Here is a 14,462-nt window from a genome sequence, read left to right as displayed (position 1 = left end):
TTGGGAGGACAGGCAGCATGCCCAGAGGCCCTTGCCAGCTCAGAGAAATACCAGCTCTCCCTGGGCAGGAGGAAAATAAACACGAGAAATCTGGGAAATACATTTTGCAATGTTTGCACAAATTATTTAGCTTCTGTGTTCTCTTGGTGTTTTTTCATTTCCTTGAGGTTGTTCAACGCTCTCCTGCCCCCTCAAAAGCAAATTCCCTTGAGAAGGTGATCTGCCTGAAAAAAAAACACAGGGATGCCTCCCAAGCGGTGTCCGTGGGATCAGGAAAGCCTTCATGAAGAGCAAGCATGTCAGCACCCCGCAGCCCTGCATCGTGCAAAGGTCAGGGCTGAATCATCCCACTGGGAAAGCCCAAAGCAGCCGCCTGGAGCCTCGCCAGCCCCAAGAGCTGCCCTGAGATAAGGAGCCAGCAGCGGGGGCAGAGCTGCTGGTGTGGGAGCTGGAGGCAACACCAGTCCCAAATTCTGCCTGGATTCCCAAGCTACTCTGCTAGCTCCCATAAGAAGCAGCACAGCATTCTTCTGCTGTGCCACTGTCATAGACACTGTAGCATGGGAGTGAAAAGTCAAGGCAGAGATTGCACTGGGGGGTCAGGGCAGGCGAGGGGAAGCACACCCCAAAGCTTGGGGCAGCATAATGGGGAAACCCATAGCTGTGATTCCATCATTGCTGCCTGTACATATGTCTGCAGGAGCCTTGTCCTGCTGGAACTGCTTTCCCAGAGCAGCCCAGGGGGATACATCCCACCCCCTGTTCTGCCCTGTGAGGGGAGAGGCTGGCTCATAACCAGCAGGGCAGAACTGAGCTGACAGGAATGGAAAAGTTGATGTGCCAGCTGACTTCAATGGAAAAGCCTCCTCTTCCTGGCCCTGACCAGTCATGTGCCCAGGAGCCTGCAGCCTGCCAGTCCGCATCAACTGGGGGTAGGGCTGGTGGGACAGCATCATGCCAGAGGGTGATGAACACACTGTACTGTCTCCTTCAAAAAGACCCAGAGGAGAGGTTTGGGAACTCCTTTATCACAATGATACACTGGCAGAGAGGAAGCAGTGCCAGGCTCTGGGAGGATGAACTCCCAACAGGATGGGAAACCACTGCCTGTGCTCCATCCTTGTGCACACACTGTGCTCCAAGTTCTGCTGCACAGCCACAGAGCTGCCCCAGGGCCCCTCTCTGCAGTTCTGCCAAGTCCCAGCAGAGAGCTTTGCTGGGAGCTCCAGTGAGCAGCCTCCAAACTGACTTAACAAGTATGGCAAAAATATGCCACTGCTGCAGAGGAGAACTTCTGTGGTGCTCGGCAAGGTTATTTATAGCCTGCAGCGAGCAATCCCGCGCTGCAGCTTTGCTGCTGGTGAGCAGACCTTGCTGAGCGCCGTGTTCAAGAGCTGCCAGCACCAACACCCCCAAGCACTGCTGCCAAACCCCTCCCAGACACCTGGAGGTATGAGCTTCAAGCAACCTGTTTCCAACTCCCAGCACTGCCCGGCTGCCAACAAGCCCAAGCAGGGGATGGAGAAATGCCTACAAAGGCAGCCTGCAGCAAGGCACAGAGATGGATGGCCCAAGTTGGAGGTGCCTGTATCTCTCCTGCTTCAAACTCTGACATTTGCTTGCACTGGCACAGCCCTGTGAGGGGCAGGCAGGCAAGTCAGCTGGATCTGGCAGGATCCGCAGGAAGGAACACGCTGGATCCGAGCAAAGTCTCTTCCATGTCCTGTCTCCAAACATAGACAGCGGCAGATGCTCGGTTCATTCTCAGTTTCCCACGCACGAAAGTGGAGAAAAGTACTGACAAACATGACAGAAAATGCATGGTTGCCAAGAACCTCTAAGGGGAGTACAGAATTAAAAAAAAGCCCACCCAAACCAACCTGCAGGCAACAGCAGCAGCAATCCTCCAACCCACTCTCATTTATCTGCTCACAGGCCTGCTGGCAGGGCACGTCCTGGTGGCTCTGCATGGGCACCCCAGGCATCTCCTTCTCCAACACCTGAGCTGCTCTTGGATTTCATCCTCCAGTTTTCCCTTTGGGAAAACAAAGCAGGCTCGTGTGCCCTTCAGCCTGCCCCAACTGGAGGAGCCGTGATGGGAGGAGGTGGACAGAAGGTGTCTTTATTCTCTAAATACTTATTTATTTAAACAGGAAACCATTGCACAAGTGGGGATTCATGCCAGCTCCCCTGCGACACGCTGCAGCTCGCAGCTCTTTCATCCAAGCGCTTCAGCACACCCAAGAGGCCCAGCTCTTGATTTAATCCAACAGTTCTGACCACAATGGGCAGAAAGTGAAGCCAGCTCCTCCAATTCCCACCAGCTTGATCGAGGCACTTCAAAGATGCGGAGACTTGCAGTGCCAAGAAAGGTGGCCAGCAAAAACAGATCTAAAAGTGCGAACTGCATTACTACTCCCTGAGAAGATGGAGCGTAATTCTCCAGTTATTGGGTTTATCTCCATAAAATGGATTACTGTAAGGCTTGGAGAGTGCCCTGCTTGGAGAGCATCCCTATGCCAGAGTATGTGACTGCAAACAGCTCTGGTGGCGGCACCCTCAGCCACACCACATACTCTCATCACCCCGTGCTTGGAAAGGGCCAAATCTGCACATCCCATCTGCAACAAGAACAAAGGTGGTGGGCATGGGACCAACACTGGATATCAGGGAGAAGAGGAGGAGGAGCAAGGCGCAGCTCAAGGCAGAGGCCAGGCTGCTCACAATGCCCCATAGCCCCCAGGGCTGCCCCACCCACAAAAACACATAATCCTGCCCAGGGCTTGCAGGGATGGATTTCTCCTTTTGGTGTTGCTCTGCTCCAAACCCTAGCCTCCCGTTTCCCCACCCAACAGTGGGATGTGTGCTCTGCACCTCTCTCCAATGAGAGCTGTGTGAGTTTCAGTGCCCAGGATTCATGGGGATAAAAGGAACTAAAAGAGTGTAAGCATTTAATTAATCTCCACCAATCTAATAAAAGGATGGAGTAATTGCCTAAGCCATCTGCATTCTGCATCTGGCATTGGGAGCTGCTGGAGAAATACACAAATTCAAGAGTAAGGCTTCATCCAGCTCGTGCTTGCCATGAATGTGTGCCACAGGATACAAAATAAGAGAAAGGAGCTAACAAAGACTCATATGCACCGCCCCAGAACCCCACAGAGAAGAGACGAGCAGTGAGCAGACCACAGGCGATAAAGCCACATCCTCCTCTTCACCCAAAACCTCTGCTCCCACCCTAAGCCAGACAGGGAAGAGGCAGAGCAGCCAAGAAGCTGTAAAGTGATTGAGAAGGGAGCTGCTGTGCAGCAGGTGCTGGCAATAACACTGCAACCAGCTGCAATAACCCAGGAGAAAAGGATGAAAAACCCAGTCGTTCCCAGGAGCAGTTCCAAAGCAGGTTGTAACTCTGTTCCATAGACAACTGCACCGTGCTGCTCTCTGCAGACCTTGCCAGCCGTGAGCAGAGAGAACATGCAGCCCCTGTGCCCAGCAGCAGGACAGGGAGTTGTCCTCAAGGCACCATGCAGAACTGGATGCCATGGCTCCGATCTGTCTCCTGCCAGCACCTCTGGGCAATGGGATACAAGGGACGGGTGCTGCTCAGAAACTCTTCTAGACTGTTTTTTTTTTTCCAATCCAGACTCACTGGAATAGCTCACTGATGTGACAACTGTAACTCCATGAATAGCAATGGAGACAGGGATTTAATGGCTTTGCTTTCCAAATTCCACTGCTATCTCCCCCCAGCTACCTGCCCGCGGATGGGCAAGGCAGACAAATGCTCAGCACTCTTGGGCTGCAAGCACCAGAGCCGTGGGACACCACAATGCAGTACGAGCCTGAGGTCCCAGCAGGAAAAAAAAAAAAAACACCACCACCAGAGCTTCCTGCCAAACACACTAGCGAGAATGATTTATATTTGCAAGGGGAAACAGCAAGTGTTTGCTTGGGACCAGCACTGACCTCTCCCAGAGCTCAACACATGACACGCAGTCCCTCCACCCATTCACCCCAAGTTGGGGAGAGCCGGGGTAAGGGGCTCCCGACCTCACCTGTGCCCCAGGACTGATGCTCCTATGTGATGCTAAGGAAGGGTGAAGGAGCAGGTCACCGCCTGACCCACCCGGCCACCCTGTGGGATAGTCGGAAAGACTCACTCAACTCTCGGCAGCCGAGTCTGGGGGAAAGGGCTCCCAGGGGCAAGCGGAGAAAAGAAAGAAAATCACGGGAGAACGGGGGAGCGGGGAGCACCGGGAGACGCGCGCTAGCTGCCCACCTTGGCCTCGAAGCAGATGCCGTGCTGGAAGGCGTCCTCGTTGTGCAGGGGGATGCGGAGGTCGTGCCGGTCGTCCACCAGGTTGTACTTGGACTTGGCGGGCATGGCGGCCCCGCGGTGGCCGGGCAGCCCCGCAGCGCGCCCGGCGCCGCCGCGCAACCTCCGCCCCGCACCGCCGGCCGCCCCCGGGGCGGGATTGCGCCGCCGCGCAGCGCCGAGGAAGGGAGGAGCGGGGGGCGCGGAGCGAGGCGCAGCCCCGCTGCCCCAGGGAGGGAGGGGCCGGGAGGATTTCAAAGAAATAAATAATTGAATCAAAATAAAAAAGCACCCGAAAGGGGAGCTGACGGAGGCACCGCTGACATCTAGTGCGCGGCCCCGGCTCTGCACCCCAGCGCTGCGGAGGGATTTTTATAAGGGTGGAGAGCACGGGAGTTCTCCAGGTAGGGAGCTGAGCCCTGGGATGCTGGGTGCTTGGAGCTACCCTGAACGCTCCGGCCCTGGAGATTAGTGGCCATGTGGAACCCTACCCCTTGCAAATACCAAAAGTCATGGAAACCAGGTAACTAGAAGTGGTATGATCTTGTCTTAGGCTTTGCAACCTGGCCACACCAAACCTTGTAAAAGCCCTCAAACACTACACATCAGTCCCACCTAGCTGAAGACACCCCAGTGCTGCTTTCTCCTCACACAGGAGCTCACCTGCGTGGCACTGAGCACGAGCCGGGGCCCTAACCTCAGCCATCAAGGCATGAGGCTCTGTCCCCAATCCAGCCTTGCATAGCAGATCCAGGGCTGTTCTCAGTGCAAATCAGCACGGTAAAACTTTCCTTGTTTAGAGCTGCGCTGTTTCAGCCACATTTGAAAGTGTTTTGCTTCCTTCCATTGGAGCGGACTTTCCGGAACCAGCAGCAGCCAGAGGCAGGGCCAGGCACCAGGGAGATAAGAGCTGCCTGTGCTCGGCAGTGCCACGAGGTGTGTGGGAATGCTTGTTTTGTCTCCAGCATTTTGACCTCTTGCTCCTGTTAGGGGGACAGCCACACAGCCGAAAGTCTAAAGCTAGAATCTGGGGCAAGCAGAAGGCAGTATTGGGTAGACAGCACTGAGGCTGGGTCTGTGCCTCAGCCTTCGGTGCTCTGGGCTCTGGCTGAAGCTGTTCCACCTCTCAGGAAGGTTCAGCTGACAGCACTGCAATCCCAGGTGCTGGGAATCACCCAGTCACTTAAGAGGCCTCCTGAGGATTCCAGCCCTGTGCAGGCCCAGCACAGCTGCGTTAGCTGCAGCAGTGCCCAGAACAAGCCTGCAGCTGAAGGATGCACTTCTCAGCCTTTGGGCTTCCCGTGCCAGTAAGCCACAACGTGTAACAAAGCTGCTCTTCTGCAGCCCAAATGCCTGCCTGCAGCACTCTGCAGAGACTTGTGTGACATTTCACTGAGCTCCGCTTTCCTCGTAAGCTTATATCATAACAGTGACACCTGGAAGAGACAATGTCCAACCCTGGACCCGCCACCAGCCCACACTGGGAGCACCTGGCCAGGCCCCGCTCCAACACACCAGACTCGGTGCCCCTCCAGATCCCCCCAGTGAGCATGGAGGGCACCAAACCCTCACACTGTGTTTGTTCTGCACACCCAGAGCCCATTCCCTCCCTTCCCAAAGCAGCAATTACACCCCACAGCCACACACACAAGCGGTGCAACCGGTTGTTCGCTTGTTGTTTCAGCCCTGTATGCTTCCGCCCCGTCGAGGCCGGGCACTTTGCCCGCACTTGCACAATGGGTGGCAGGGACAAAGGTCCCCAGTGCCACACGGGAGGGCGGCAGTAGGCTGGCGTCACACAGGGCAGGGACACAAACGCACCAACGGCACGGTGGGAAGGAATCCGCCATCCAAACAAATAGGGTTGCTTAAACGAGCTCAGGCGCTTGGGGTTGGCCGGGACAGAGCGCTGCGGGCTGCTCAGAGTCCCTACGTGGGCACCGGGGTGGCACCGGGGTCCCGTCCCGGGCACAGGCAGCACCTGCCCGCTAGGATGGCGATTCCTGGCCCTGCCCTGCCACCTCCCGGCTGCGAAGAGCAACGCCAGAGCGTGCACCGACCCCGAGTCCCAGCCCGCAGCTCTGCCTTTGCGCTTCGAACGGAGCATCCCTGCGGTCGCACTGTGTCTCTGCCACCTGCACGGCGCAGCGGGGAGAAGCGCTGAGCAGGGCGGCACTGAGAGCAGCCCGTTTTCTGTCTAATAAAACCGGGTGATTAACATCTAAATTACAACGATTGGAAAGGAAGCCAAAAGTTCAGGAAGGGAGGAAGGCAAGTATGCTAGAATTAAGGCCAGGAACTTGCTGGCGTTTGGTGACATTTTGTTCTGGGAAGCTGGCAGCGCTCTCTCACATCAGCCAAACATGCACGTGTGTATTTATTTTAGAGGTGTAACCAGGAACAGCTTCAGGGGTGTTTTTAAAGCCACAGATCCGCCGTTGATATCCACCAGAGTGGGAGCAAACTGTTAACAGAACAGCCTTTCAATTCACAGTTATCCCTGGTTTCTGGAACCCCCACAAACCACATCCTCAGCACAACCAGTTACAATGACTACTGGCAGATGTATCAATGTGTGTATTAACAGCTATGCACCTGCAAATCAGTGCTTACCCCTCAACACACAGCACTTCTTATCTCACAGCAGGCATAGCAACAGCCCCACATTGGACTAGATGGTCTCCGGAGGTCCCTTCTAAGCCCTACCCCACAATTCTGAGCCAGCCCTTTCCCAGCTCCCAGACAGGGCTGGAAGCACCTGCAGCAAGGCAGCATGGGCTGGGCACAGCCATCTGACACCACTTACCCCCCTGCACCCAACCACCACACTTAAGTTCCCATCTCCTTACATCACCACCTCTGCAGGTGCACTGAGGGAGTGGGACGAGCTGCACCTGTCACAGCAGGGAGCAAGGAGGAGCCATCACTGTGGGTGCTCTCCCCCATGAGTGGCTAATTGGATCTACTTTTAATATGGCTATAATTTGCCAAGGCTTATTTGCTGTATAATCAGACACATGGCTCCTTTCTTTAATTGCCTTGTAAATTACCAGAATGATTAATTTCAACACGAGCCTGTATACGAGTCCCTGACATATAGGGACTGGGGAGGATGGCTCACTGAGGACTGGGACAGCCTCACCCCACCTACCAGTGAAGCCTGAAGGGCAGGGTGTGAGCTCGTGTCCCCCCATAAGGGAACATATGGCTCTTGGATCCCACCCTGGTTTTCCCTTCCTACTCCTCCTTGGCCCAACCTGCTCAGCCCAGCTACAGTGTTGAGCGAGGAATTAAAGAGGACTTTGTTTCCAAACAATTGCAAATGCATAGCTTGAGAATCTGTAATTGAAACTCAGATCCTACTCCTGTTGCCGATGATGGATGACTTTTCCCTACTGCTCTGAGAGCCCTCGCAGAGCGCACGGCAGTTGCCGGCCTGACTCATGGCTCACTTCTCTATGTGATGGAAGTGAGCAGCCCGGCACTCATTACTGAGCTCTCATTAGGAACTTCTCCCGTTTTACCTCTGCCTTATTACTGGGGCTCTTGGCTCTACCTTCCAACTAAAAATCTTCTCCAGATGTCAGCAGCCTGCAGGGATATGGAGGGATGGGGCATGCGAGGGGCTAAAAATACACGTTCTCCCAAGAGAGAATCTTGCTGATTCAACTCTTTCCCATTCTCTTCCCATTCTCCTCGGGAGCCCATTCACTGAGCAGATGTTGCTTTTCTTTGTGTGATCAGCTTGAAAGCAACAGAAAACCATCCCATCCTCTAACAACTATTTGAGCACTGGACTGTACTGCTACAAGGTGCCCCAGCAGCCAGAACAGATGCTGAAATCACCTCCCTAAGCAAAGCACACACAGTGCTACTTATGTTTTTGTATAGTAAAGGAGCTGGGGCAGGGCCCCTTTTCTGGTTGTCCTGTTCATTCCTTTCTCTTACATAACTGCAGCTTCCTCCTTCTTTGGGAATGCTTATTTCTGGCCACACTTTTGTGTGCCATTGGTGCAGGGACAGCGGTGCCACCGTGCCATGCAGAGCTGTCCCAAGGCCGCCAGTCATGTTCTCCTCCTGGCCCTTTTACTTTCACCACCAGGAAAACACTTCATTCCCTTTATTTCAAATAAGATGCAGTCAACATGCTTTTGTACCTCCAATTTACCCCCCGTGTGCCTGCTGAGGACAGCAAGGTCAGGGCAGAGCCCAATGTCCCTTCAGCTCTGTGTCACAGAAATAGGATTTTGCACAGTCAGCATCTCCTCAGCTCTTGCTGAAACCACTCTGCCATTGCAAAGCTGGTTAACAGAGTGCGTCCACAGTATATAATTAATTTAATAAACCCTGATGATAAAATTAGAGGCTGCTTAATTCCTCATCCCCCACCGTGGCATGTAGGTGAAGCAGTTCACGTAGCCGCCACGACACAGCCCTGTACCCAGCAGCACACAGCAGCTATCACACAAGGGCCGAATTTCCAACAGAAAAACTTGGGTTTGGGCTGAAAAACGTAGGTGAGGAGGCAAGAACAGCTGGAACCCCGTGGTTGTGTAGCTCCCATGCTCCCCGTGCCTTGGCTGCAGGGACATGCGGAGCCGGCATGCAGTCCTGCTGCGGCTATCCTGCCATAGATGGCAGCAGCCGGCCGGGTTCGTGCTGGCTATGAGCTGCAAATCTCTCCAATTGCTCCAGATGCTGAGAGGGAAGGAAACGAGTGATGCTGAGAGCTTTTCCCTGGTGTCAGTAGGGCTCTCAGCATCAGAGGGCTGGGAGCTGCAGCTGGTCGATGCAGAGATGGCCCAAGCATGAAAAAGATGCTGTCCCCCTGCTTGCCAAGCAAGCATCTGACCCAGAGGGGTTATTTACCATGGGGTCAGCATGTGGGCATGGGTCTGCCACAGGGACAGGCCATGGGCACAGGGCACCCCAGCTCATGATGCTCTCTAATGACAGCTGGGCTGCTCTCTGCACACAGATGGGTGGTCGGTCAGCCAGGATCTCAGGGCTTGAGGGAGGAATCAGGTGAGTTTCTTCAGCCACTAACCCACAATCCCTTCTGTCCCTAAAATGTAAAAGAAATCTCCAGAGAAAAACAAATGCCAGAGAGCATCAATTCTGCCACTTGCACAAGGCTTTTGGTAGTGGAAAAGTAGTTTTTATGAGGAGGAAAGGACCTTCTGGGTGCCCAGCAGCCCCAGATTGCACCCCTCGCCTGTGCTTTAACAGTTCACCTGTTACAGCTGTTTACAATTGTTAGATGTGAGCACAAAAATAAAATACAATAAATGAGAGAACGGCTGAGACTTTTTGCAGTTCTGAAGTTGTAATAATCCGTGGTGCTGCATGGCCAGGAGATAATCCCATGACATATTCCAAACCCACCCAGATGGAGTTATTTAGTGTGCCTTCACCGGGGATGGAGATGGAAATGAAGTTTAATAAGTCTCCTGAACTCATTCTTTACTACCCGAGGAGACAACCGAAAGGCATTTAATTTCCTGCAACCCAAGAGCATAAACTGTGCTCAGACACTTTATAAAACCCGTCAGGCATCTTTCTGAAAGATTAAATAAGTAGGGCAGCATCTTCAACAAGCAAACAGAGGCTTCACCAGCAGTGTGTGCCCCATGCCCTGCCCCTGCCCATCCCTGGGGGTGCAAAATCAGGGTTCCTGGGGTCGGATGGGGAGGAATTATGGAGAAAACAGCACTGTGAAAGGATTCATCCATCCCCCATTCCCCCCTGCTATATAACAGTGCTCCAGAGATGCTCTTCAAAGCGCTCTGTCTCAAGGAGCTCCCGTTCATCTTGCTTTCTTTGGCACTCTGCTGCACATACCGCCTATTGCTATTATTAATGCTGTCATTATTATTACATATCACTTTGTTAATTGCCTGCTAAATTTGGGGTAGCTTGGAAAAAGGACACAAAGAGAGACATGTAATTTGAAATGCTAAGGAGAGCAAAAGTAAAGACAAAGAAAACACAGCACATCTAGCAGAATTATTGAAGAGGTGATGAGGACATTCTTAACTTTAATTATTTCGAATCAACTCATTTTGTAGAGTGTGTAGGTTTATGAATCAGATGAAACGTAAATTGATTCATAATCTCCCTTAATTTTCTGCTCTTTGGAGAATTTAAATCCATATTAACATAACCTGGATCAGGCAGTTACTAAGTAACAGGAGAAAAGTAGCATGGGTGAAGCTGGCAGACAGGCAATGTGATGCACTCAGCCTGTGCTTGGACTCACCACTGCAGCCCCAGCATGTCCCCAATCCTTGGATGCTGCAAGCTGGGGGCTGTGAGCTGGGGGCAGAGGGCAGGGCTGAGCTGATGCTGCTTCAGGGAATGCATGCAATTCTAGGGCTGGTTTTCCTCCCCTGTGCTCCAAGGCGGGGAGGTGAGGAGTGCCCCTGGCTTGTCACTTGGAGAAATCCTTTTTCTTCTTTTCTCTTCAGGATAATGCTTCCCTCAGGCTTGCATTATTGGGTTTCTCTCCACGGCTGCTTTTTGCAAGTACTTTTCCTTCCAGCGTTTTTTACTTTTTGACATTCTCCTCATTATTTGCTCTCTTGAAATCGTCCTCTGGTACTTGTTTTCTGCTGCCCAGAATTTCTCATTAAGGGAAATGTGTGAGTCAATCACACGCAGTGCGGGGAAGAACCAAGGGCTTTGCTGTCAGCCCAGCACTTAAGGGCTGCATAAGAGTCTGAAGGCTTCTCAGAACACACTCCTTGCTGTCAGGTTCTGCACAGTATGGATGGAAGGCAAGATGGGAAGCCCTGGGCACCCCCAGCCTTAAGGTACAACCTTCGTGCCCAGGCTCAGCCCAGTTTCTGCCTTCCCCCAGTGTTGTTGGGCTGCCACTCACTAAATCCCAGTGCTAGGAGTAAGCCTGCTTTCACCTGAGGGGTGTTCAAAGAAGCTTTGGGTGAATTGCTCAAGAAACATGCAGCTGTAGTACATAGGGACGTGGTCATGGAGCAATATTGGTGGTAGGTGGATGGTTGGACTGGATGATCATAGAAGTCTTTTCCAGTCTGAATTATTCTATGGATCTACAATATTGCCAGCACGGGGAGACTGTCATTCCCCTGCAAGAGCAAAGGGCAGCAGAGGTGCCCATGGGAGTTCCAGATAATATATTAACCATCACAAAGGATCTATGTGAATTCCTTGTTGTAAACCAAAGGGCATGAATGGACCTTCTGTACTGATAGCCTTGGAGGGAGCAAATCCTTGAGATCACACCTGCTATGAGCGGAACTCCACAGCAGCACCAGGAGTTCCCCTTATCACTCTGTGTGGCAGAGGTAGGGCTTAGCCATGAGACAGGAGTCTAGCCCTTTTTGCCACCATATTCCGTACCTTGATTAGGTCAGCAGATCACAATGATATTAATCCAATAAAAGAAAACCAGCCATGGGATTCAGTTCAGGAGATGAGGCTTCAATGGCTTATTTCCATGTCCTTGAGCTGAAGTGCAAAGACAATGCCAGTTTTGTCTGTTTAACATCTTAATTTTAAAAAAGTATCTTTTTAATTGCTTTTCTCCACGTGCGATTCCTTTATCGTGTTTGCAGAGATAAGCTAAAACTGACACGGAAGGGAGCTGAAAGGTTTGCAGTGCTGGTGATGGGAGAGCTCGGCGTGTGCCTGTACCCATGGAGGTGATGGGGACAAGCAATTTAAGCTCTGCACATCTTCAGGGATCATACCTGCACCAGAGGCATGAAGCAGACAGACCTCCTTCCCTGCTTTTGTGAAGGGCTTCTGCGCAGTTTCTTCTTCTGTCTTTGGTTCTTCATCCCTACCTTGGCTCCAAGGATTTGCCCATCCATCCATTTGCCCATTTTGGACACCCTGCTCACATGTTGCTGGGCATATTGAGGGCTTAGGAGGATGACACAAGATTTCATAGAGTTTGAAAGAGACCTCTCAGAACCCCAAGTGCAATCCCAACCCAGCCCCCCCCATGCCAACTGGCCACGTCCCTCAGTGCCACACCTGCACACCTCCAAGGACAGTGACCCCACCACCTCCCTGAGCATTCATGCTGTACACAGTAAATGTGTGTGTGCTGCAGCCCTGGGAGCTCCTCACACATCTCAGCACCTCCTGGATAGCCAACAGCACTTACACACAAAGTGCTCACTGCATTTCCAGGAAATTTGCTGAATTGTCAGTGCTGGACGTTGTGATGTCTTTATCGGCCACTGCAAAGAGCTCTTTAATGGAGCACATCATCACCTCCCCGCATAGGTACTTAAAGTCTGCGATCAAGTTTCTCTCAGCCGGCTCTATAATAAGCTAAACGGGCTGAGCTCCCTAAACCACCGCTGCTGTAAGGATGGTGAAAGAGCTTATTGTCACAGAGATAGGGATCAGAGAGCAGGGCTGAGCAGAAGTGATGCTAGCCTGGCTGCTTACACAAAGTGGCACTCGGCACTGGGCTGCCCGCTGCTCCCATCCCATTCTCTCCTCCTTTGCCTTAATGTTTCGTTCCATTCTATTCTCAGGGTTACACAGTTTTTTCTACAATCAGGGGCCTGGGACAGTCATTAGCGTGTGAAATGAGGAATGCATGCATCAGTAACTATGGCAACGCCGGGAGAACACCAGCCTCCTTCAAACACCAGGAATTAAGCTACATGGAAATGTTGAAGTCGGAGAGATCCTGTCAGCTGATAGCTTAACACGCATTAAAAAAATAAAAGTAAGGTCTGATTTGGCACACGGGGTGCCTCTGCCAGCTCTCTGAGCCTGGGGACCAACAAGACAAGTGCAGGATGCCCCTGCTCTCCTCCCCCTGCTTTTGACTTCCATAGAGATCAGGCTTTTCTAGGAACAGGATGATGCTGTATTGCAGCTCACAGCACAGCGATGCTCTGCAGCATGGGGTTCAGACAAGGGATGCCTGGAGCAGCATCCATAATTAATGCTGGAGGAACAACACTGCCAGCTTGGGCTGCCTCCCTGCTAAACACTCTGCTGTTATCGGCTGCAGCTGTGCTTCCAGCTGTGGGCCCGTGCATGCACAGGTAGGGTCTGCATGGTGGGCATGAGGAGAGCAAGAATATGGCTTGTAAGAATGGCCTGGAGTTCCAAGCAATCCAGCTGTAACTCATGTATTTCAGCTGAAAAATAATTGGGAAATTGCTTTGGGATGAAAACAAAGATTAATTTTGAACCCTTGAGATGCAGTGCCCATGGCCTCTTCATTCTGCACATCAGAAGGATGGCACTGTGCACACGGAGTGTGATTGAAAAGGCACTTAGCATGAGCCTGAAACCTTGACCCAAATCCAAATTAAATGCTTTTCTGGCAAAAGAGGCTTATTTTAGATGGGTTCTTACCCTCACCAAGAGTACCTTGTCCCCTGCAAATTATCTGCAAGCTGGAGGCCTGTACATTTATTATGCAGATAGTAAAAGCAGCTTTTCCAAATGGCATGGAAATACTTTCCCTATTTTGTGCTCTTAGAGAGACAAAATGCATTTCCTTTCCACAAACATCCTGCAAGGATAAGCTGATATTCTTCAGCATTCACAAATGAAAGGGCCATAAATACTGAAACAGCAAACTGGCTTGAAACATTTGCGGTCCCACTGCAGACACGTTCCATGCCATTCATCCCGTTTGTTGAGGATGTTGCATGGGTCAGCTTGGGAGACTCTCAAGTCCTACCCTGGATGTCTTCAAGTTGGATATTAGGAAATATTACTTCTCTATAAGAGCAGTCAGGCACTGGAACAGGCTGCCCATGAGTCACTGTGCCTGGAGGTGTTAAAGAAGTGTGGAGAAGTGGTACTAAGGGACATGGCTTAGTGTGGAATTATTTTTGGTGGGGAGTTGGACAGTTGGACTAGATGGTCTTAGAGATCTTTTCCAGTCTTGGTGATTCTATGATTCATCCTCTCTTCCCAGGCTCTCTAAGGCTCAGGCAACTTGTGTCTTACAGCCACTGCTGGTGCCAAAGAGCACCTCTCCTCTACCAACACCATCCTTCACTCTCCTGCATCCCTTCCATCCCACATCCCCTCCATCCCACATCCCTCCATCCCACATCCCTCCATCCCATCCCTCCATCCCTCTCACCCAGGCCACACTGCACACCTGAGCTGCCCCCATCTCTTC

The 14,462-nt window shown here is 52.1% G+C and overlaps 1 protein-coding gene across 9 annotated transcripts in view; it reads right to left on the bottom strand.

Moving 5' to 3' along the window:
* Window positions 1-4,420, bottom strand: part of LOC122160726 (nitric oxide synthase 1 adaptor protein) — a 30,623-nt gene extending 26,203 nt beyond the window's left edge. For 8 of the 9 annotated variants that reach the window (XR_006168944.1, XR_006168945.1, XM_042819544.1 and 5 more), the window contains exon 1: window positions 4,280-4,420. Coding sequence is in view for 6 of the 9 variants with exons in the window: in XM_042819544.1 (XP_042675478.1) it covers window positions 4,280-4,384 (105 nt within the window). In the remaining 3 variants the exon portion in view is untranslated. The remainder of the gene's footprint in view (window positions 1-4,279) is intronic. The other variant, XM_042819548.1, reaches the window with a different exon arrangement.
* Window positions 4,421-14,462: the final 10,042 nt, after the last annotated feature.

The sequence above is a fragment of the Centrocercus urophasianus genome, unplaced genomic scaffold, assembly GCF_019232065.1.
Source record: "Centrocercus urophasianus isolate 14NV4802_14NV808 unplaced genomic scaffold, USGS_Curo_1.0 seq_18, whole genome shotgun sequence".
Lineage (NCBI taxonomy): Eukaryota > Metazoa > Chordata > Aves > Galliformes > Phasianidae > Centrocercus > Centrocercus urophasianus.
This window is presented reverse-complemented; position numbering and strand designations above follow the sequence as displayed.